This window comes from Osmerus eperlanus, chromosome 21 (genome assembly GCF_963692335.1).
Source record: "Osmerus eperlanus chromosome 21, fOsmEpe2.1, whole genome shotgun sequence".
Lineage (NCBI taxonomy): Eukaryota > Metazoa > Chordata > Actinopteri > Osmeriformes > Osmeridae > Osmerus > Osmerus eperlanus.
Window position 1 is genome coordinate 2,241,363 of NC_085038.1, and position 23,103 is coordinate 2,264,465.

Below are 23,103 nucleotides of genomic sequence, written 5' to 3' on the forward strand. Positions count from 1 at the left end.
CCCACGTGAGACAATAGGTGGCGCTACAGTCCACGCCCCAATTTGTCCATGTTCAAAGAAATGCCATTTGCAGCCCATAAGTCCCAAAATTCTGAAACTCATTACACAATCTAAAGCCAACTTTAGATTGGCTTCTAATGGACAAGGGCTTCCGTCTTCATATAATTCTTCAGGGGGGAATATGGAAATGTTTAGCTATCCTTTTTCAGAAATGATCTTCTCGGCTACAGTAACTAACTTGAATGTTACTGTATTAGTTTTGACAGACTTCGCTCGCTTGCTATCACGTAGGCCTAAACTGATGGGGTAATGGACTCTGTCTACCGTTAAACTATGTATAAAAAAGAGACACAAAACGAGTAGACAAGTTTAATTTAATTGAGTTATAATTTTGCCTCATACCACAATGCCTTTTATTTGACATTTCAGTCAGAATTCTACGCGCGCAAATTTCGTTTGGCCCTGCTGATTGCTGATGACAACATGACAGTCTCTTCGCTTGGAAAGTGTAGAGCCATATATTTTTTTAAATATGGCCCTGGGTACGTGACTTTTGTCACGTACAGCAGACTGTCAACGAATTGGGGGAAAATAGCGACCATAAATGTCATGAACTCAGTCACTTGTCAGATTTTCCATATTTCTTTTAGAAGCAACGATATTTCTAAAAACTTTACAGCACAAGATCAACAAGGAGAAGTAGTAGTAATGTAGGAAGGGCGTGACCTGCCATACACCCCAGAACAGTAGGTGGTGGTATTTGCATCTTAAACTTGGATGCGATCTGACACCCAACCAGAAGAAGAACAAAAGGTATCGTACACAGGAAGTGTAAAATATTGTTGCTTCAAGGCAGTTAAGCTTTCGTTAAGGAATATTGCGAGAATGATACGCATTTAATTTGTTTCAACAGCAAAATAATTAAGAAGTCTCAATGCATCCTGTATGTGGCCATTCTGCTTTGCTAGCCTAGGTTTCTTGGGTACGCATGCATGACAACAAAGTAAGTTTAGCTATCTTTGTATGTAGCTAGCTCGCTAGTAGAAAGCTAATAACAGCAAATGATCAGCTTGAAAGTCGAAGAGCTCTAAACCAGTTTATGCCTAAAACAATTATATCTCTGGGCCCTTATAGTGTATAGCTGACAATATTTTGCTTCCTATTTGCCAGGATTGGAGAACATTTCCCAGGGCTCTCAAGTTGTATCAAAAGTTTGGCGTAAGATTAGCATACCTGTCAACGATTGGGTACAAAATGCTGGGGGTTGGGGAGGGAGTGTTTCTGATTGGCTGGTAGGTGGCATTTAACTGTAACTAACTCACCGGAAAACTTCACTCCGTATGCCTCTGCCTCGTCCATTAATTGCATATAGTTGGACATATCCCTTGATTTTCAGCGTGAGAAATGGTTGAAATGTGTGAGTCACGGCGAATGCATGAGACTTTAGAGCCCAGATTTCCATTGCTTTGCATACAGCCGTAATCATATTGAAGTAGATGGGGGATTGTAACAGTTGATAAGCTAACGTAGAGATCTCCTTTCCAGATGGCAGCGCCTTTCAAAATCCCGAAGAAAAAGCAGTCTGAAGGGGATAATATGCAGATGCTCTCGCCCCTCTCACGAATCCAGGATGCCAACAGCCATTTCAAGGTATCCAAGTTGCCTGTCGGTCAGGATAGGTCAGATGAACTGCAATGTCCTACATTATGATTCCTTTATGAAAATGTGCATACTTTTTTTTATTTCTGTGAATTCTGCCACGTTGGGGCAGATTCTGCACACACCTGTTACACCTGGCCCTTTCCCTATACAGTGTGTAATGCAAAGTGTATAAAGCGACCATGTCTGTTTCACTTGACTAGACATCAAACTGGAGCAGTTACAATGGAGTACAACATGACAAGTCTCACCCTGTAAATGGGCACAGCTCCAGGCCAGATAACAGAAGGTATGTAGAATCTACACAGTGTGTGAGTATATTCTGACTGCACAGATGTAGCTCCTCAGAATTACCAAAATATGGAGCCCTGCAACAGTTTTGAGTCTGAGTTGTCTGAAAGACAGACTTCAGGAGACCAGAAAGTATGAATTTTCTAGCTAATCGACTCTGCCTCGGTTTTGCAGCACGCCTAACAAACCTACATTCAGGGAAGTCGTCAGAGCGCGACTGGAGTTACGCCATCCAATGAGATCCAACTCCAGTCAGCCAACAGCCTATGTGAAGTCAGGGCAGACAAGACGGGATCAAGGAAGTCACAGGGGAGACACCTCAGAGCACAGCAAATTGAAAACACAGCAACTACAGAAAACGTTACGTAAATCTCCCCTTTGTCAGCCTGTTGTCAGTGATGCACCTTACACTGGGGACAGGTCCTCCAGAACATCGCCTGGTTTCACCAACACGTAGGTTCGGATGTCACGTTGGACACCAGCATCCTCTACGTGTTCATTCTTGTGCTGCCTTCGGGTCACATGACCCAAAGGTTCATAACGAACCATCGTTGTGTTTACCCAATTTTACTCAATACAAAAACAAATAAAAATAATTTTCTTTCAACTTTCGCAATGTGGGGGGTCTGAGACAGCCCAACGGTTAAAAGAAAATGCTTCACTTTGTTTTTGTATGCGGTAAAGTTGTCGCAATACGACGGTGGGTCACAATGACTGATGGGTCAGAATGACCCGAAGATAACACAAGGGTTAATTCTTCTCATGTTGACAGTCACAATCAAATTTGATTGGATGCCATGTCCATTGAAAAGCTCATAGGGCAGAAGTTTAGTTCTAAGAAGTATACAGTAGAATGGCTTTTAATGTGATGAGCATTTAACGGTTTACAAATTAACGGTTTGATCTCTACTTACTGTAAGTCGCTCTGGATAAGAGCATCTGCTAAATGACTAAATGTAATGTATTCTCCAAAATCTCCCACCAGGTGGCGCCCTAAGAGAGCATCAGACAGGTTGTGTCGTGATGAGAACCAGGAAACTGGCTGTGTGTCACCACAGAGGAAGACTCATCGAACTGGGCTGAATGGTGAGGCACCCAGCAAGCGTCGAGTTTGGCAACTGAAGTGTCTTTGTGACGTAGAAAATTCAACATCACTTTAACAAACTAACACTTGCCCATAAGTTAGACTTTGCTTCTCAGATCATTCATACTCTTGAACTAAATTGATGACTTAAACATGTCACATGCCTTTTTTCCCAGTCTTAATAAGTAATAAATTTAACGTGACCTATAAAAGGTATTTGTATAGCCTTTTGTGCTGCATCCTACATGGCTTTGCATAGATTGGCAAGCTGTAAAATATCCTCACTCATATATATTTGAGAGATAAGCAAATGCTTGACTTTATGGACTTGTTAAAGGAATACACTTCCACATCCTCTCTCGTTAAGTGTTTCTGCTATTGATCGTTCCCACAACTTTGAATATGAAAACACGACAGAATTTTAAGACTGGTTTAATTGTAATTTGTCACAGCTCATTACCTGATAAAAAATAACACACTCTCCCAAATGGAGTTTCCTCAGGTTTCTGATACTTTGAATGACCCCCCTTAGATTCATCGACGTCGCTGCAGCCTAGCCATGTGGAAACGGACTCTGAGGACTCTGGTCCAGAACTGCCAGCAGAGACGACCTGTTCCTCCAGGACCAGTGCCCTGCCTGGGGATACATCCCTGGGCGAGGCGGCCTGGAGGAAACAGAACTTGAGAACAAACGGTACCTTGTCTCCAAGCACTGAGGTGAATTACTCATGGAACTGGCAACAAGCACATCTTATGCTTTATATTGTGAAGTGGATTACATTACATTTACATTTAGTCATTTAGCAGATGCTCTTATCCAGAGCGACTTACAGTAAGTACAGGGACATTCCCCCGAGGCAAATAGGGTGAAGTGCCTTGCCCAAGGACACAACTTCATTTGGCACAGCCGGTAATCGAACCAGCAACCTTCTGATTACTAGCCCGAATCCCTAACCGCTCCCTAACCACTCCCTAATTACTCAAGAACAAAAGTGGACGTTCGCTTTCAGATGTTTGCATTATTTGTTTTTCAGGAGGATAAAACGACTTGCAAACCCACAACTCCTGACTTGGGGCGGAACGGTAACAGGACCCATACCCGGTTTGGAACGCTGACCTCCGGAACCTTCCGTACCCCCGCCTCGACCTCTCCTCGCTCAGGACGGAGCTCGGACGAGGACGCGGTCTCCCCCGCTCGGCTCACCTCTCCGTGTGACAGAGGCGCTGCCAGAACCCCCCTCTTCCGTGAAGGACCCTCAGCCACCAAGAGATCGTCACCCCAGAAGACTCTCCCCTGCAAGCCTGGAGACTGGCGGGCCAGGAGGGAGAGGGCCCAGGGGGCTGAACCAAAGCACCTCTCCCTCCATCTAAGACTCAAGGGACCCAAGCATACGTCGACAGAGCCAAGTTAGTTGAACCTTATTATACAGTACACTATAGTCTGTGTGTGTGTGTGTGGTGTCTTATTACGTAATCTCCTTGCTGATTGATGCCAAGCAGGATCTGGATGATGCCCATTGTCTTGAGGGCGCAATGCCCAGAGGAAAATCCCTCTCAATGGAGGGCCTTGGACATGAGCCACCTTGGAATGGCATCAACATTACAATACCCTCTTGTTACAACCTGGCTCAAGGTGATAACAGTCCAATAGGAAATACATGATGAGTTGTTGGTCGATCAAACTATTTTTAATACTCACAACCAATGATATGACGAGGCGTGATGGTCGGTATATCAGTAGTGTTAGTGAGAGACAATCCTCCCTGCTCCACCCACCTAACCCCGAAGTCCAACCATAACCCTGTTCACCCGAATGACGCAAATTTGAGCTATTCGCGTCTATTGCGTCTTTCACTTGAGTTGAACATTTTCGACTCAAGCGAAAAATTAGCGTGACGCTATGTCGTGAAAGTTTATCAATGTGGAGATGTCACTGACGTTTTAGAAGAAATTGAGGTCAAGAGTATTGTAGCTGTCTGTGGGCATCCTCTGCTATACGACACTACTTCGTATTTGTTTATAGTCATCATTTCGGACATGATTGACAACAGGAAAAAAACGGTTGGATTCTAGCGATTCGTGCAAATAAATACAAACGAATGCAAAGTGAAAATTTGCTTCATTCGCGCGAATAATGGTGAACACAGCATAAGGCCCAACCCAGAACGAGACCCAGCCGACAGCCGAGGGAGCGGCACTTTACTTTTAAAGAAATGAAGGCAGCCCCTCATCCAGGCCATCCATTACAGGAACAGCTACAACCCTATTGCTTATTCTGATCATAAATCAGGGAGAAAGGATAGTTTCTGGGCAATCCCCTCTCACTTTGTCAACCTCTCCTTAATGCGCTCCAAAGCGCTGTTCAGCTCCAAGTGGAAAAGGCTTGTCAGTCCTGCTAGGCACGAGGATCTGATGCCTGGTTCAGACAGGCCTGACAGAGACGGTGTCACACACCACAAGCTTGTTCCTTATACACCCCGGGCTAATTCCCAGAGCCAAGTTTGTCTGGAGCGTGGAGCAGAATGACTTGAGGGAGAGGGAGGAAGGGGAAGAGACGAGGAGGACGAGGAGGAGAGACACAGGAGAAGGAGAGAGGGCCACGTCAGATTAGCATGGAAAGATAAAGCTCCAGAAAGCCTATTAGGTCTGTGTCTGTCTGCAGCCCAGCTAACTCCACTCATCACCACCGTTACCAGGAAGTTAGTCTTTGTTTCTCCCCCCCAGTCCCCCTCCGCCCTTACCAGGAAGTCAGCCCCCCCCCACTCAACTGCACCTTTAAGATGGAGTTACCCCCCCCCCCCCCCACACACACACACACAACCCCCCAGTCGCTGACAAGCCTGGTCCCTGACATCCAGGCCCTATCCTACGTGGCAGCAGGTATCCTGTATGGAGTCGAGACAACGTTTTTCCTGTCTGCGCCAGTCTCAAGCATGTCATCGCAGTCTCAGTACATCCTAACAGCACAGCGTCTGATCACGTACCTTCTGCCTCGCAGACTGGACGGCGTATTCCCCTTTCCCCTTGACTCTTCGTCCGCAAACATTATGAATTCTGTCAGCCAGCTGAACTTATCTTGCATATTCGTAGCCAATGTCTACGTAGATTGTATGACTTACCTTTACATAGTCAAAACCAGCCTAACGGAACCAAGCTCATGTACTCGTTTAAATAACCCCAATACTAAAGACCGATGCCTCACGTGACGTAACTGACAGAAATGGGAAATTTGTGCTTTAAGTTTGTGATAAGCACATGAAAATTTTACTTTTTTCATTTGAGTAATAATAAATAAGCTGTCCTACATTCATTAGTCTCACTGTGATGTGCTTGTAAAACTGCCACATCACCGCCCCCAAAAAAAGAAAATTAATAAATGTACAGGTATCGGCTAGTACCAGAAAAGAAATATCGGTACTCGTACTTGGTCCTTAAAAAATTGTATCGGTGCATCCCTAGTCATAATGTATCTAATCTTTGCTACCTTCCAACTGTCGCCAGTTGTTCTCTCCAGTGACGAGGAGGCAGAGATGTGTGAGCGACCGCTCCGGGGCCCCAGCCCCCCACAGAGGGGCCCCAGCCCCCCACAGAGGGGCCCCAGCCCCCCGTCCGACCCCCCGGCCCCGGGGGAACACACTCAGGTAACAGGGTACAGAAAGGCTCTCACAAACAAAGTCAGTTTGGCTGTGTTGAGGAGGAAGTCCAAAATGACCTTTTAATTAGAGCCCGACCGATAAAGGATTTTTAAGACCGATACGAATATTTGGTGATCAGATATTCCGATATATAAAAAAAGAAAAAGAAACGCGTAACAAAACATAAACTGATTTCCCTAACATTAGTTATTTGTAGTTTACATTGTCATTTTTAGCAGATTCTCTTATCCAGAGTGTCACAACAGAACAGAGGAACATCAAAATATAAAGTTCTGATAAATAAAATTTATAAAAATACAAACTTAAGATAGGAAACTTAAATTCCTTTGAACAAAAACACAATAACCACCAATAAAAATATATATATATATATTCATTTATCGGCCATTATAAATGCTGATACCGATAGTTTGGAAAATGCCTAATATAATCGGTCGGGCTCTACTTTTAAGTAGGTCCTGTGCCACACTGGAAGGAATTATTTTCTCCCTGCCGGGTGAGCACAGACGTAATCCTACGGTATTTGCATCCAGCTGATGCACGTTAAAGGTAGTTTGTTTAAATCATCCAATCCAACTTTGAATAGAAAAAAAAACAGATTCAAATTTAGTTTGAGAAGAGGTTTGAGAACTTTCCACACTGAGTTGTACTGATGTTTTTCTAGACATGTAATCTGAATGTTTAACTGCATTCCAAATGTAAACACCTTTACACTGATCGACCCATCTAGATTCTAGTCATGTAGATTCCTTGTGTGCTGTGTGGTACTGATGTTTCCTGTGCTGTGTGATACTGATGTTTCCTGTGCTCTGTGTGTGGTACTGATGTTGTCCTGTGCTCTGTGTGGTACTGATGTTTCCTGTGCTCTGTGTGGTACTGATGTTGTCCTGTGCTCTGTGTGTGGTACTGATGTTGTCCTGTGCTCTGTGTGTGGTACTGATGTTGTCCTGTGCTCTGTGTGTGGTACTGATGTTGTCCTGTGCTCTGTGTGGTACTGATGTTGTCCTGTGCTCTGTGTGTGGTACTGATGTTGTCCTGTGCTGTGTTGGGCAGACTGGAGAGAAGGCCTCTGGCTCCAGCCAGAGAGACGAGCGACCAGGCACCCCACAGCCGCCCCCACCCATCCTGGAGCTGCCCTTCGTCACCCTGCACGCCGGCGGGGTGAGGGCTGAGGCCAATGGCAACATTACGGTATGTGTGTGCTGGTGCGGTGTCTGTGTCTGTCATTCCGGTCCAGAAACTAGGTGAAATGTGTGTCTGTGTGTGTCCAGCCAGACTGGACCTCAGTGTTCAGTTTGTGTGTCTCCCCTCTCATCCTCCTAGCGTGTGCTGCCCTCCACAGTGAGGTGCCCTCCACACTGAAGTTCCCTCCACAGTGAGGTTCCCTCCACAGTGAAGTTCCCTCCACAGTGAGGTTCCCTCCACAGTGAGGTGTGCAGGATCAGTTCAGCTTCACCTTGGCAGCTGTATGTCCTGGGAGGCCACGGCTTCAACCTGAATGAGTAGAGCAGGCCATCGAAGCCTCTCTGTTTGCCCCCATTTCACAATCCAGCTCTGGTTTCCATGCAACCTTCCAAGCTCGTTTTTTCCCCCGTTTTTTTTCTTTCTGCATCGAACGTGATTGGCCAGTCTCGCTTTTTTTCCCTGCCTTCCCTGGTTGAGTTTTAACGCAGGACATGTGTTTTCCAGCTATCTTAATGAACCACTCCCCGATGTGGACTGTGTAAAAGAGCCTACTCAGCAGAACACATGGGAAGAGCACAGGGATGGGATTGGTTATGCAAAGATAAAAATAAAATAAAAACTCTGAACAGTGTATCACTACTTTAATCCCTAACAGTTTAAAGCACTTGCAGCACTTCATCCCAAACCACCTCGTCAGTTATTACAAAAACATCAGCCAATGCCTCCACAAGGCAAATTCTAGAACTAGAACACATCGTTTACAACCAAGGTTCTTAAAACTTCATTCCGGGCCTGTAAAAGCTTTTAGTGGCCCCAACAAGTGCCTTTGTTGTATTTAACGAGCAATTAAGGCATTGCGCTGCGTTGAGTCAAGGGCGCCAGATGAACTGGACCGTGGTATACGAGCGAGGGGAGCGTCGCGAACACATGGTCAGTGGGTTAGTGTGTCAGGACGTTCTGTTGTTCTCTGATGAGGCTGCTCCTCGTGACGTTCCCCCGTGGCTGGCCCGGACGCCGTGTCCTGTGCTGCTTGTGACGTAGCGTTGGACTACGAGCGCTGGCCAGTGGGGCTCGCTCTCTCCTCCCCATCCCCCTCCGGCTCCACCATGTCCCCCTCTGTCAGAGTTCTGGAGTCACATGATCATGTCCCCCTCTGTCAGAGTTCTGGAGTCACATGATCATGTCCCCCTCTGTCAGAGTTCTGGAGTCACATGATCATGTCCCCCTCTGTCAGAGTTCTGGAGTCACATGATCATGTTCCCCTCTGTCAGAGTTCTGGAGTCACATGATCAAACGTGTCTAAATAAATACGGTGTTTGTAGATTTTCTCTGGGCCGTCCGTCCCACCTCTCCTCTTAACCTTCCAGCGGGACATGATAAACACTCTCCTGTCTTTCATTCCTTCCTCCCACTCACTTTATCTGCCCATCCATCCTTTTTCTGTTTCATGTTTTGAAGGACTGTGTCAGCATTTCTCCTCCACTAAAATACGTATTCTCCCTCCCTCCCTCCCTCTCCATCTCTGTTTTTCTCTTTCACAGATCACAGATGACGGCATCACCCTGCCTCTGAAAGGTAATCACAGGCAGGTCCCTGATGACCCTGCATGGGGAACAGAGATGTTTCATCTTTACTGCACATGTGCAGTGGAGACGGCTGTCTGCTCTCGGAGTCTGGCACACGGCACCAGCGCCGCACCACATAAAGTGTCTCCCCGCATTAGAGTTGTGGTCGTCATGGCGATCCCTGTACACACCCCCTTTCCCGTTATGCAGATCTCTGTAGAACTCTCTGGACCAGGAGATAACTGAGGAAATGTTAGACATCTACAGTATCTTTTCTACGGGGAACCACGAAAGAGGAAAAAGCAGACGTCAAAAATGCAGGTTTACAGTAGAGCGGAGGGGAGGGATGATGCTTCAAAGGTTGTAAAGGATGTGAAGGAAGATTCAGCTCCTTAACCAGGGCTGGCTCTGACAGCTCCAGAACCTTCCCTGTCCAACACAGAGCCAGGTGATCGGCTCCTTAACCAGGGCTGGCTCTGACAGCTCCAGAACCTTCCCTGTCCAACACAGAGCCAGGTGATCGGCTCCTTAACCAGGGCTGGCTCTGACAGCTCCAGAACCTTCCCTGTCCGAACACAGAGCCAGGTGATCGGCTCCTTAACCAGGGCTGGCTCTGACAGCTCCAGAACCTTCCCTGTCCAACACAGAGCCAGGTGATCGGCTCCTTAACCAGGGCTGGCTCTGACAGCTCCAGAACCTTCCCTGTCCAACACAGAGCCAGGTGATCGGCTCCTTAACCAGGGCTGGCTCTGACAGCTCCAGAACCTTCCCTGTCCGAACACAGAGCCAGGTGATCGGCTCCTTAACCAGGGCTGGCTCTGACAGCTCCAGAACCTTCCCTGTCCAACACAGAGCCACACACAGCACACACACACACACAGATGACCCCTCCCCCTAGTCTCTCCAGAGGGGACAATGTTAAGGAGCTCAGATTAAGGTTTTACGTCCACGAGAGCCTCAGACAGCACTGCCTCGCTGCCACTACGAGGCGGTCGCCTGCCTCGTCCGGCCTCCGCGCTGCCTCGGTAAGACGCTTAGCGGAGCAGCGTACGTGCAGACACGGGGGCGTCCTCCTGTTCTTAACCCTGCTAGTCCTCGCCTTGAGCTGGCTGGCAGCGCTCGACGGAGCCTCAGCCCGGTAGGACAGCACTGTCCTCTGAGGCCTCTGAGGCTAAGATCATAAGAACTCCACTGAAGACCTGTGGCCCCTGCTTAGCTTCAGGAGCACCTGCCACTCACAGGAACATGAACCCCATTCACATCTCCCTCTTGATCTCGCCTTCTCCTCTTCCTCTCTCTCTCTCTCTCTCTCTCTCTCTCTCTCTCTCTCTCTCTCTCTCTCTCTCTCTCTCTCTCTCTGCTTCTCTCTCCTCTCTCTCTCTGCTTCTCTCTGTCTCTGCTTCTCTCTCTGTCTCTCTCTCCCCCCCCTCTCTCTCTCCCTCTCTCTCCCCCTCTCTCTCTCTGCGCTACTGTCTCTCTCTCTCTCTGCTACTGTCTCTCTCCCTCCCCTCCAGACCCAGGGAGTGGGCGGGAGGGCGAGGGCATCTCAGTGAGCCTGGTGGCCTCCCAGCTGCGGGGCTACGGGCCGTGGGAGGGCGCCCTGGCGCAGTCAGGCTCCTTGCTGCGCGGCTGGGAGGGGCCGGCCCCCTCGCTGCTCTTCCTCTGGGTGTCGCACGCCCAGGCAGCCCTGATCCAGACGGAACTGTCGACCATCCACCCGGTCTCCACCTCAGGTACCTCCTCATCACTGGCCCTCGACACAAGCACTGCTGTGGGGAAGAGATTGAACAGATAGAGATATTGTGTATGGAGGGGCAGGGTGGAGATTGGACAGATTATGGGGTTGAACACAGAAGGGTGTGAATGCAGAATGCAGCTACCAGACATCTAAAGGAAAAGGGAGAAACGAGAAGGAGTGTTTTCATAAAACAAATAACGTGTGCGTCGTTAGAAGGATTAACCACCAGCAGCCCTAGACCATTACATCCTCCATTAGATCCTTGAGAGTTGATACCACTGCCAAACTCTTGAGTGCATGTGTGTGTCCTGCTTAGTTTTGTATCCACACCCGTCTGTCCATGGTTTATCTCTCCCGTCTTAATGTGTGTGTGTGCGTGCGCGCGTGTGTGCGCGCGTGTGTGTGCGTGCGCGCGCGTGTGTGCACTCCCTCCAGGCCAGCCGTGTCCCTTCCTGCTCCTGGTGCTCCAGGATCAGCTAGGTGAGCTCCAGGCTGCCCTCCTGGCCTCCATGCTGGCGGAGGAGGCCTTCAGCCTAGGCAGCAGCCAGGACCTGCGCTCCCCGCTGTCCTGGGCCGAGGGCCTGGCCCTCATCCACAGCTACCCCCAGGAGGAGCAGCTGCTGACCCTGCTGGGCCAGGCTGCACCCTCACACCTGGAGGACAGGGCTGCATCCACGACACCGCAGGTATGGACGAACGCTCTGTGTGTGTGTTCATCACCCTCTCATCACCCGGTCCTGAGGAGGTGGCTGTCTCCAGCGGGGGGGGGGGAGGGATGGCCGGTGTGGTCCCCTCACAGACCACCCTCTGTAGCAGTGAGGCCTTCCATGGTCATTAAGGCTAGGCAAGCATGTGTGGCTGTGTGTGTGTGCTGTGTGTGTCGTGTGGCTGTGTGTGTGTGTCGCGTGGCTGTGTGTGTGTGTCGCGTGGCTGTATGTGTGTGTCGCGTGCCAATTGGAAAAATGAAACCCGGAGTGATTCAACAAGTTATTTCTGTGTTTTTATTTTCCCTGCTAGGATGGTTTGGGACGGTTGAGAAGCAACCACAGAAGCAGAGAGCCCTACAGCAGAACCACCTCCAGACTGCAGGGGCTTCCCAGCAGGTAAACACAGCAGAACCTGTCTGGAACTACTGGGATGCAATCCAGGAGCACTGGATTTATTGGGTTTGAATCCGTCCATGCTGCGTGTCCTCTGGCTCTCATCCTGCCTTTCCTGTCACTCGTCACCTGAAAACTGTCCAATAAACCATGACAAACCCTCCCATAAATATGTTTTTATAAACATCTCATTTTGAGTGTTTGACCTTTGACCTTCCGTCAGGTTGATCCAGTACCCATCGGCACCCTCTAAAGGGAGGATCACCGTGACGACAGAGGACTTGGAGTGCCTGGACAGCGGCCAGTTCCTGAATGACGTCATCATCGACTTCTACCTCAAGTTAGTGGCAGGTTCTCCTCATATGTATCTTTTTGTACCATTTGTATTTTTTGTAATATTTGTATTTTTATATTGTAAATGATGGCAACTTTATATTTTATTGTATACTTTATTTTAATTCTAAGCATTGCTAGTCTATGTACCTTTAGTATAGTTAGATCTCCTATTAAACATTTTAAGATTCCTATATGTTTAATGTATGCACCTTCCTGCCAAAGCAAATTCCTTGTCTGTGCAAACTTTTTTGGCGATTAAAACCCTTTCTGATTCTGATATCTTGAGGAATAATCTAGACGTAAAACCTGATTGTGTTCACATTTGTTTGCAGCCACATAAACAAACTAAACAAGCTCTCTCTCTCTCTCTCTCTCTCTCTCTCTCTCTCTCTCTCTCGCTCTCTCCCTGCTCTCTTTCTCTCTCCCTGCTCTCTACCTGCTCTCTCTCTCTCCCTGCTCTCTACCTGCTCTCTCTCTCTCCCCTGCTCTCTACCTGCTCTCTCTCTCTCCCTGCTCTCTACCTGCTCTCTCTCTCTCTCTCCCTGCTCTCTACCTGCTCTCTCTCTCTCCCTGCTCTCTTTCTCTCTCCCTGCTCTCTACCTGCTCTCTCTCTCTCCCTGCTCTCTCCCTGCTCTCTCTCTCTCCCTGCTCTCTACCTGCTCTCTCTCTCTACCTGCTCTCTACCTGCTCTCTCTCTCTCCCTGCTCTCTACCTGCTCTCTCTCTCTCTCCCTGCTCTCTACCTGCTCTCTCTCTCCTTGCTCTCTACCTGCTCTCTCTCTCTCCCTGCTCTCTCCCTGCTCTCTCTCTCTCTCCCTGCTCTCTACCTGCTCTCTCTCTCTCTCTCTCTCTCCCTTCTCTGTCTCTCCCTGCTCTCTACCTGCTCTCTCTCTCTCTCTCCCTTCTCTCTTTCTGTCTCTGTCTCTCTCTCTCCAGGTATCTTCTGCTGGAGCGGGCGGGGGACGAGCTGGCGGAGCGATGTCACGTCTTCAGCAGCTTCTTCTACAAGCAGCTGACGCGCTGCGACACCGCCAGCGAGGAGGCTGCTGCCGTCCCGTAAGCAGCTCCTCCTCCCAGCCTCCTCTCCCCCCAGCCTCCTCTCCTCCCGGCCTCCTCTCCTCCCGGCCTCCTCTCTTCCCGGCCTCCTCTCCTCCCGGCCTCCTCTCCTCCCGGCCTCCTCTCCTCCCAGCCTCCTCTCTTCCCGGCCTCCTCTCCTCCCGGCCTCCTCTCTTCCCGGCCTCCTCTCCTCCCGGCCTCCTCTCCTCCCGGCCTCCTCTCCTCCCGGCCTCCTCTCCTCCCGGCCTCCTCTCTTCCCAGCCTCTTCTCCTCCCAGCCTCCTCTCCCCCCGGCCTCCTCTCTTCCTAAGCTCCTCCCAGCCTCCTCTCCCCCCAGCCTCCTCTCCCCCCAGCCTCCTCTCCCCCCGGCCTCCTCTCCTCCCGGCCTCCTCTCCTCCCGGCCTCCTCTCTTCCCGGCCTCCTCTCTTCCCGGCCTCCTCTCTTCCCGGCCTCCTCTCCTCCCGGCCTCCTCTCTTCCCGGCCTCCTCTCCTCCCGGCCTCCTCTCTTCCCGGCCTCCTCCCGGCTTAAGGGGGCACCCCGGGCCTCCTCTCCTCCCGGCCTCCTCTCCTCCCGGCCTCCTCTCCTCCCGGCCTCCTCTCTTCCCGGCCTCCTCTCTTCCCGGCCTCCTCTCTTCCCGGCCTCCTCTCTTCCCGGCCTCCTCTCCTCCCGGCCTCCTCTCCTCCCGGCCTCCTCTCCTCCCGGCCTCCTCTCCTCCCGGCCTCCTCTCCTCCCGGCCTCCTCTCCTCCCAGCCTCCTTTCTTCCCAGCCTCCTCTCCCCCCAGCCTCCTCTCCTCCAGGCCTCCTCTCCTCCCGGCCTCCTCTCACCCCGGGCCTCTCCTCACATGGAGCTGAGGACAGCTCCGGCACAGCGCCTTGCGCCAACGTTGCTGTCCGGCGGGAACTGAAAGAGCTTCTAGAGGAAGTTAGTGGGGAGAGGAAACCTAACCTGTGGAGGCGCTGCCGTGTAGGAACGCTCGCCAGCTCAGTAGCGCACAGATCGTAATGCACACAGTAATAGATCTGTACTGTTATAGATCCGTACTGTGAGGAGGAGGATGTGCAGATGTTGATTTCTGTCTGACTTTGGTGGTTTGAAGTGTGTGTTATGTACTTTGTGCCGCGTGGGAGGTCAGGTGTGTGTTTTGTCTGTGTGGGAGGTAAGGTGTGTGTGTGTGTGTTGTCTATAAGGTGTGTGTTGTCAATAAGGTGTGTGTTGTCTATAAGGTGTGTGTTGTCTATAAGGTGTGTGTTGTCTGTTTGCAGGCCTCGGAACCGAAGGCACCAGCGTGTGAAGACTTGGACTCGCAGTGTAGACATCTTCAACAAAGACTACCTGTTTGTTCCAGTCAACCACGAGTGAGTGAGCTTTACGGATTAATGAGGATTAACGTTGATGCACCCAGCGGTGCAGTCTCCCTCCTGTGACAGTGTCTGGCGCCTTCCAGTACATTCCATGCTGTGTAAGGCACACATGAACACCTCATGTCTTTCTCTATGTCTCCTGTTTCTCCATCTTTCACACACACACACACACACAGGCACACACAAGTATACACACACACACAGGCACACACAGGTATACACACACACACACAGGCATACACACACAGGTATACACACACACACAGGCACACACACACAGGCACACACACACAGGTATACACGCACACACACAGGCATACACACAGGTATACACACACACAGGTATACACACAGGTATACACACACACACACAGGTATATACACACACACACACAGGCATACACACACGGGTATACACACACACACACACACAGGTATACACACAAACACAGGCATACACACACAGGTATACACACACACACACACAGGCACACACAGGTATACACACACACACACACCTGCATGCACCTGTATGCACCTACACGTGCCACCACTCTCTCTTGTCCCACAAAAACACACACACACACACACACATATATATGCGCACACACACACACACTAATGGCCTTGCTACCCCACCTGGCAGAACCCTAACCTCCAAACCAGATCAATGTGTCTAGTTTTCCCCTGGGTGGTGTGCAGCAGTCTCCTCCCTCCCTGCCCGCCCTGGTGTGCTCCTCTGTGGGGAGCAGAGCAACACGCTTCTGGCTCCGGCCGCCTTCAGTCACGAGCCGTGAAAAACACAAAGTAAAAACAGTCTCAACAAAGGGGGCCACCAACGTAGAGGTTTAACCTATAATAGATATTTTATATATCATATATCCCCCCTCCTCTCTCTCTGTCTCTGTCTCTGTCTCTGTGTCTGTGTCTGTGTCTGTGTCTGTGTCTGTCTGTCTGCTCTGTCAGTCACACATGAAGGTGTGGAGGCAGGCAGAGCATGCTAAGGGCCAAATTATCAATGGAGATTTGTGGTGTTCTCAGCGGAGCACTACCTAGCCTAACAAACCCATCTCCTTCCATCAGCAGTCTTAAGGACAGAAATGGAACAGCCTAGAAATGGAACAGCCTAGAAATGGAACAGCCTAGAAATGGAACAGCCTAGAAATGGAACAACCTAGAAATGGAACAACCTAGAAATGGAACAGCCTAGAAATGGAACAGCCTAGAAATGGAACAACCTAGAAATGGAACAGCCTAGAATCAAACCAAGTTGCTTTGGTTGGAGGATGTTTTCATCGTTGGTTGAATTGGATTTAACGTTCCGTTGTACGGTTTAAACTGAAATTAATTATTTTCATGAACAGATTGACAACGTTTAGGCTGTGGCAATGAAGTTCAGGTTAGTAGTTAGATAGACTTTTGATTTAAGTAAGGGGAGTGCCGAACATGTTCTGTCGCCGTTTGACTTCCTACAGCTGTGTAGATGTTTTTGTAGTGTCTCGCGTAGGCTACAGCGTTGCAGTGAGCAACACTGGTTTGAAACCACAGGTAATGGTAATTTCACCACCAATAACTAATGTCAGAATAAATACTACAACGAAAATGTATATGTGAGGAATGTTTATTTTAACGATTGAAAACAGATAACGCTACATCATAGACCACTGTAGTATGTGTTGCCCGGGCAACACAGGCTAATGTCATGATGCTAATACTTCAGTGAAATAGTAGACTACTGTTTCCGAAAGTAGATGTACTTCCTTAATAATATCAGCTTATATTGTACATTACACATCACAATTGTGTGTCATATCACAAAGTAAAATTAGTAAATAGTTATCACCTGGCCTCTTTGCTTGTGGCGTTTCTGCAGCTGCCTTGCAGTAAAGCTATAGTTAGCCTAGCTATCTCCCAGAAGTTAACGAGCTGCTAAACTAATATTCTGCTAGAGGTAGTCACGCGAGTTTTCGTGACGTTAGTGACGTAAGTAGCGTCATTGACTGTGGTTAGCAAGTTAGCCACCGTTAGCTTCACTTTTCGACACAAAAACGTAATTTCTACTTAAACCGTGCAACGGAACGTAAATCCCAATACAAGCAACTCAATCGGTACCAGGACGAAACGTTTGACACCTAGGTTGTCTATGTAGGCCAAATATTGACTGAGTTTTAGGGGGGCAAAAAGAATAATAAGTAGAGAGGGTACAATTTCTGGGGAAATTGTAGGGTGTGCTTGCTTGCGTCGGTTGCACAGGGGTCCGTTTTTGAATGACATTTTTACAACTGATATTTCTGTATATTTTATATAAAAATGCATACTTATTATTTATAAAGATTACATAGATTTAAAAGCTTTTTTTTTTTTGCTGCTTATTTACAACTGAAAATACGAGTGAAGTGTAGAATGAAATAGATGTCTTCTCATTTCCCCTGCAAGAGGCAGCCTCATCGTTGAATCAAAACGAATACATTTGGCAGACCGGTGTAAAAATTGACCTAATCTCTATGACTTAAACGTCCTTTTAAGTTTTTCCCTTCTCGTGATATTTTAAGGAATTTAGTCTACTCGTTGCATTCATTCATGAATAAAGAACCCCCTTTGAAGATTATTCTACGACGTTACCGGCAGTAGAAGATGGAATCGCGATTCAAACAGTACCATCTGCTAACTGAAAATATGCCCCCAAAAACGTAAATAAGCTTGACATTTATTTAGTGGAAAATCGCTTTCATAAAAAGCTCAGTGGTAGCGATCATTGTCAGTAACAACGCCAAGTGCGATATAGCCCTGTGTGGAGAAGCTGCCCCGGTAAATTGTACTACTATGGTACAGTACTAAACTACTCCTGTGTTCGTTCGACTTGGTAGCGATTGCGTTGGTTGAATTGGATTTAACGTTCCGTTGTACGGTTTAGGCTGAAATTAATTATTTTCATGAACAGATTGACAAAGTTTAGGCTGTGGCAATGAAGTTAAGGTTAGTAGTTAGATAGACTTTTGGTTTAAGTAAGGGGAGTGCCGAACATGTTCTGTCGCCGTTTGACTTCCTACAGCTGTGTAGATGTTTTTGTAGTGTCTCGGGTAGGCTACAGCGTTGCAGTGAGCAACACTGGTTTGAAACCACAGGTAATTATAATTTCACCCACAAATCGTTTACTTGTAATGTAATGTCATAATAAATCCTACAACGAAAATGTATTTGTGAGGAATGTTTATTTTAACGATTGAAAACAGATGCATCATAGACCACTGTAGTATGTGTTGCCCGGGCAACAGAGGCTAATGTCATGATGCTAATACTTCAGTGACATAGTAGACTACTGTTTCCGAAAGTAGATGTACTTCCTTAATAAAATCAGCTTATATTGTACATTACACGTCACAATTGTGTGTCATATCACAATGTAAAATTAGTAAATACTTATCACCCTGGCCTCTTTGCTTGTGGCGTTTCTGCAGCTGCCTTGCAGTAAAGCAGTTAGCTTAGCTATCTCCCAGAAGTTAACGAGCTGCTAAACTAATGTTCTGCTAGAGGTAGTCACGCGAGTTTTTGTGACGTTAGTGACGTAAGTAGCGTCATTGACTGTGGCTAGCAAGTTAGCCACCGTTAGCTTCACTTTTCGCCACAAAAACTTAATTTCCACTTAAACCATGCAACGGAACGTAAATCCCAATAGAAGCAACTCAATCGCTACCAAGACGAAACTTTTGACACCTAGGTTGTCTATGTAGGCCAAATATTGACTGAGTTTTAGGGGGGCAAAAAGAATAAAAAGAATAATAATATATGTGAGAGAACAAAGGTTGTGCCCTTGCCGAAGGCAAAGCACACCCAATAATATATATGTGAGAGAACAAAGGTTGTGCCCTTGCCGAAGGCAAAGCACACCCAATGAGACTATGCTATTGACTGTTACTTGAAATCTCCACCAAGTATCCAACCGCAACTATTTTTTAACCTCACTTTGACGTCAGGGGTACAAAATGTTTCTCCCCTCAAAAATATAAATCTAGAGGAGCTAAGATTTAAAAAAAATAAGAATGCTTAATAACCCAGAACTGTTGATGGATGAATACATTAACTCCTGTCCAATGTCCTAGATATGTATTTCAATGGTTGCAGTGTGTCCTTATTAAAGTAAACAGGGTAGGGGAGAACCTGGTGTGCTCAGGGGAACACGTGATGGTTTGTTCTCTGTCTGTAGAGTACTAGCATGCTGTGTTCTAGGTTTCATTTAGAGTATAGACATAAAAAAAACTGCAGTGAGATTCAGTACAGCCTGGCCTTTTCCCCTGTTTCACTTCTCCTGTGTTCCCTGCCTCCCCTCCCCCCCCCTCCTCAGAGCTCACTGGTACTTGGTCATCATCTGTTTCCCTGGCCTGGAGTACGCCAGTTACATGGTGTGGCCACGCCCAGCTCCAGCAGGGGGGAGCAGCAGCCTAAGGGGAAGACTGAAGGCCTCGGAGGAGGGGTCCCCTGGAGGCTCCACCCAGCCCAGCTCCACACCAGAGAGGGGAGCAGGTGGGTTGTACAAGACTCTGTGTTTGCTGGTGGAATGTACCCGGTCTGTGCCGGACAGCCCCTGGCAGAGTCTGTCTCACGACTGTTCTGGAACAAGCTGCTTAAGTAACGGCGAACGGGATGTTCGCATAACGCTTTGGTCCTTTTGTAATAATAAACGAAGATTGGCCTAGAAATGTTCTTGTACAGATTCTGTCACAAAAACCTGTATTTTAACAGCTCTTCAAAAAACACATGTTGGAGGCTTGGGTGCTTGGAAGCTTGGAAGCACATGATTACGGTTTTATAGAACACAACTGGATACCCCTAGAATATTAGCCTAGCTTAGCCGGTAGTGATTGATATCCAAGAGCAAATGGACCCGTTTGATATGCCTATATATTATGACCTAGCAATACAAGCCAAGGAACACAAATTTACAGAGCAAGCCTTTTTGGCTACTACTCCACTGGACAGGGCAATAAATAAAAGCTAACAAATGCATTTGGTGTTCATTATGCTTTTGTGTGTTGACTGTTTGTGTGTCTGTTTCAGGTTGTATAAGGCAGAGCCCCAGCACTCACGGGTCACATAATCCACCGGTAAATATGCCACCCTTGAGAGGTGTCTCTGACTTGTTCTGGTCTATCTGTTTGTCTTAATGTATCAACAGCATGCCTGTAATTGATTCATTTAGCCCTGGTTGAAACTTGTTTGTGCATTAAATTCTACTGATTCAAGACCGGGCTGGTATGAGATGTGTTTTCATGTGTTCTTTTTCTCCCAGGAGTGCACCCAAGATGGTTGTCAAAGAGAGACGATCTGTAAGAGGTGAAGCCTGGCTGTGCTCTTTATATTTCATATTTTAAACCTATCCTACACTTTACGCTTCAGTGAATTTGTGCCAGATCTTGTTGGTTCTCATCCTCCCCATCCTCTCCTCGTAGAGCCTGTATTCTGGTCATGGATTCCCTGAAGCCGTCTAACCACGAGCGCATCTTCAAGCTGCTGCGAGAGTGAGTGCTGACCCTGTTTGTTTTCCTGTTTGTGTGGTTTAACTACCCTTGGGGGGACCAAATGTAACTTTTTTCCATATTTAATGGGATTGCGTAATGAGTCCCCACAAGGATGGATAGACATACCGTTTGTGTGTGTGCGTCAGGGCGACATCCCCTCCCTACTGACCCCGTTCCCCCCCCTCGTCAGGTACCTGCAGGTGGAGTGGGAGGTCCGTAGGCGCACCCCCCGAGACTTCACGACAGACAACATGAAGAGCTCCCACTGCCGGGTCCCCCTGCAGGACAACAGCAGCGACTGCGGCCTCTACCTGCTGCAGTATGTGGAGAGCTTTCTGCAGGTATGCCCCCCCCCCCCCCCCCCCCCCTAAAGCTCTCACACTCAGCCCTCAGAGTAGGACTTTCTTTCAACGACTGCGTTCTGGTATTAACACTGCGGGTGATGTTCTCTCTAGAACCCTGTGGTGCACTTTGACCTCCCTGTCCGCCTGGAACACTGGTTTCCACGACAACGGGTGTGGCGAAAGAGGGAGGAGATCCGGAGATTAGTCATGCAGCTGCATGGTTGTCAAGGCGACCACAAGGCCGGAAACGGGTGACCGAGGGAGACTAGAAGAGGACCAGTCGTTTTCCAGATGTTATCGTTTGCTGTGGGCATTACTGCGCGAACACTGTGAAGGCCTTTTATAAAGAGACACTAAATCTAAATTCCATCTACATTCCTTAGATATCGATGGTATGTAGAATAATTTATTTTAAAAACAATTGCACATAATTTAATGTTCACTCAGGTTTGACGAAGAGAATGGAAACATTGGATGTTGGCTTGAATAAAATATTTTTCCTAAGATATAAATATGTATGTTCTGCTCCTTTGAACGATTATTATAGCAATTGATTGGCAAATGTTTGCATCGAGAGCCGATCATGATGAACACCTGTGGAATATGTGCACTGAAACATTGACCAGTGAGTATTGTGATGTCTCCCACAGAAATACCCAAAACAAGAACTCTAGGTTCTTGGTTCTTGTTCTGTTTTTTTATTTTTATTATGGAGATTGTATGCAGCTGTAGACAATAAGGCATCACTACAAACAAGTAAAACTGTTTGGCAGCATTGTTGTGGCTTTCCACATATTGCAGCTGTTTGGTCTACATGGGCCAGACTGAGTAAGCGTACAAGGAGCCCTCTTACAATGTGATAACTCAGAAACAACCCTCCGTTTATTAAATTGTGTTTCATGTAAATAACACAAGCAGATCTCCATGACACCAAGTACCTCTCCTGCTGTTCTCATGAACGGACTTTGAGTTCTGGCAAGTAGGTAATCAATTAATAGGTTAGCATCACAGCAAGCATTAAGCAGACGCCTTTAATTGGGTAGAGAGGGTAGACATGGTGTTTTTAGATAATTGCAGGCTTTGTCTTAGTGGCACAGCTTCTTGTCATTTTAGGGCTGTGATGACACACACACACACACACACACACAAACACACAGAAGGACACAAAACACAGACAAACACACAGAGAGACGCAAAACAGACACACACACAAACAAAGACACAAAACACAGACACACACACAGAAAGACACAAAACACACACACACACACACAGAAAGACACAAAACACACACACACAGAAAGACACAAAACACACACACTTTCCTGTCTGTAGATGAGCTGACTCCCCATAGCTGTGTTCAATTATCATCGTCGCTAAATCACTTTAGCTAAATCAAATCCGATATTAAAATAATAATCATAATAACAGTATATCTCATGTAGTACGCTATAACCAAAACCCCAAAGTGCATAGCAGAACATGTCTAGTTATGTCATGCTAAATGACTAAATGTAAAATGACTAAATGTAATGTAGTCCAGACAGGTACTGACAGGACAGACATGGTTAGGCCTTTGGCTAGTTTTGACTAATTTACTCTGCGGTTATATGGATTGTCTAGCAGTGTCTTGTCAACGTTCATAGTATCCATTAAGGAAATCCATACTGCTTATCCCAGCTCAGCCGAATGGGATTGAGCTAAAGCTAAGATCAGTTCGACTAAAATCAGTTCAGCTCTGAGATTGGCAAGTCTACTGCTTTTGGGGTTCTGTGTTCAAGCAAAAAAACTACTTTCCATATAGAAACCATACTGAACAAGCGTTGTTGAATGCAACCTATGTGCCCTGACCTCTAGCTGAACTGTAGGCTATAGGGTCAAAAGTGAGTGGTTTTCTATCTGCTTACAACCCAAAAATAAAGAACATCGCAAGTAGTCGCTCGTTTAGTTTCTCTGGTTTGGTTGGCGTGTGCGTGTGATTGTGAGAGTCTGGGAGTCACCTGACCGTCGGGAAACGGTTGACATAAAAAATAAGCTATGAATCACCAAGCTCAGACCATATGGGTGTAGGTGGCCCTCTGATCGGAAGAGGATTTAAGGAGATTCCCGGGCTCCCCTCCCTGATTTAGAGAGGCATCTGCTGGAATGTGTGGGCTGGGAGAGTAATCTCAAGATTATTGCGGTCTGTCCCCCACAGAGAACGAAAGAGCTG

The 23,103-nt window shown here is 47.6% G+C and overlaps 1 protein-coding gene across 7 annotated transcripts; it reads left to right on the forward strand.

The window, feature by feature from the left end:
- Positions 1–676: 676 nt before the first annotated feature.
- On the forward strand, positions 677–21,397 carry senp7b (SUMO specific peptidase 7b). 7 transcript variants are annotated; one of them, XM_062446648.1, is made up of 24 exons: positions 677–813; positions 914–1,003; positions 1,171–1,218; positions 1,546–1,650; positions 1,863–1,948; positions 2,125–2,403; positions 2,936–3,036; positions 3,567–3,751; positions 4,069–4,441; positions 6,536–6,675; positions 7,744–7,881; positions 9,417–9,450; positions 10,955–11,173; positions 11,614–11,864; positions 12,196–12,281; positions 12,502–12,618; positions 13,550–13,669; positions 14,933–15,025; positions 19,374–19,552; positions 20,087–20,133; positions 20,319–20,362; positions 20,479–20,547; positions 20,738–20,888; positions 21,003–21,397. In XM_062446648.1, exons 2-24 carry the CDS (start codon positions 989–991, stop codon positions 21,144–21,146), a joined length of 3,024 nt encoding a protein of 1,007 aa, XP_062302632.1. In that variant the 5' UTR covers positions 677–813; positions 914–988; the 3' UTR covers positions 21,147–21,397. The 7 variants fall into 7 exon arrangements, with proteins under 7 accessions (XP_062302632.1, XP_062302635.1, XP_062302633.1 ...); XM_062446651.1 differs by lacking the exon at positions 1,171–1,218; XM_062446647.1 differs by lacking the exon at positions 677–813 and having other exon boundaries at positions 820–1,003.
- Positions 21,398–23,103: the final 1,706 nt, after the last annotated feature.

Bases quoted from the DNA above. Each gene is read 5' to 3' on its own strand.
- senp7b (XM_062446648.1), top strand. The intron at 19,553-20,086 runs GTGGGTTGTACA...TGTCTGTTTCAG, and splicing joins CACACCAGAGAGGGGAGCAG to GTTGTATAAGGCAGAGCCCC. The intron at 20,889-21,002 runs GTATGCCCCCCC...TGTTCTCTCTAG, and splicing joins ATGTGGAGAGCTTTCTGCAG to AACCCTGTGGTGCACTTTGA.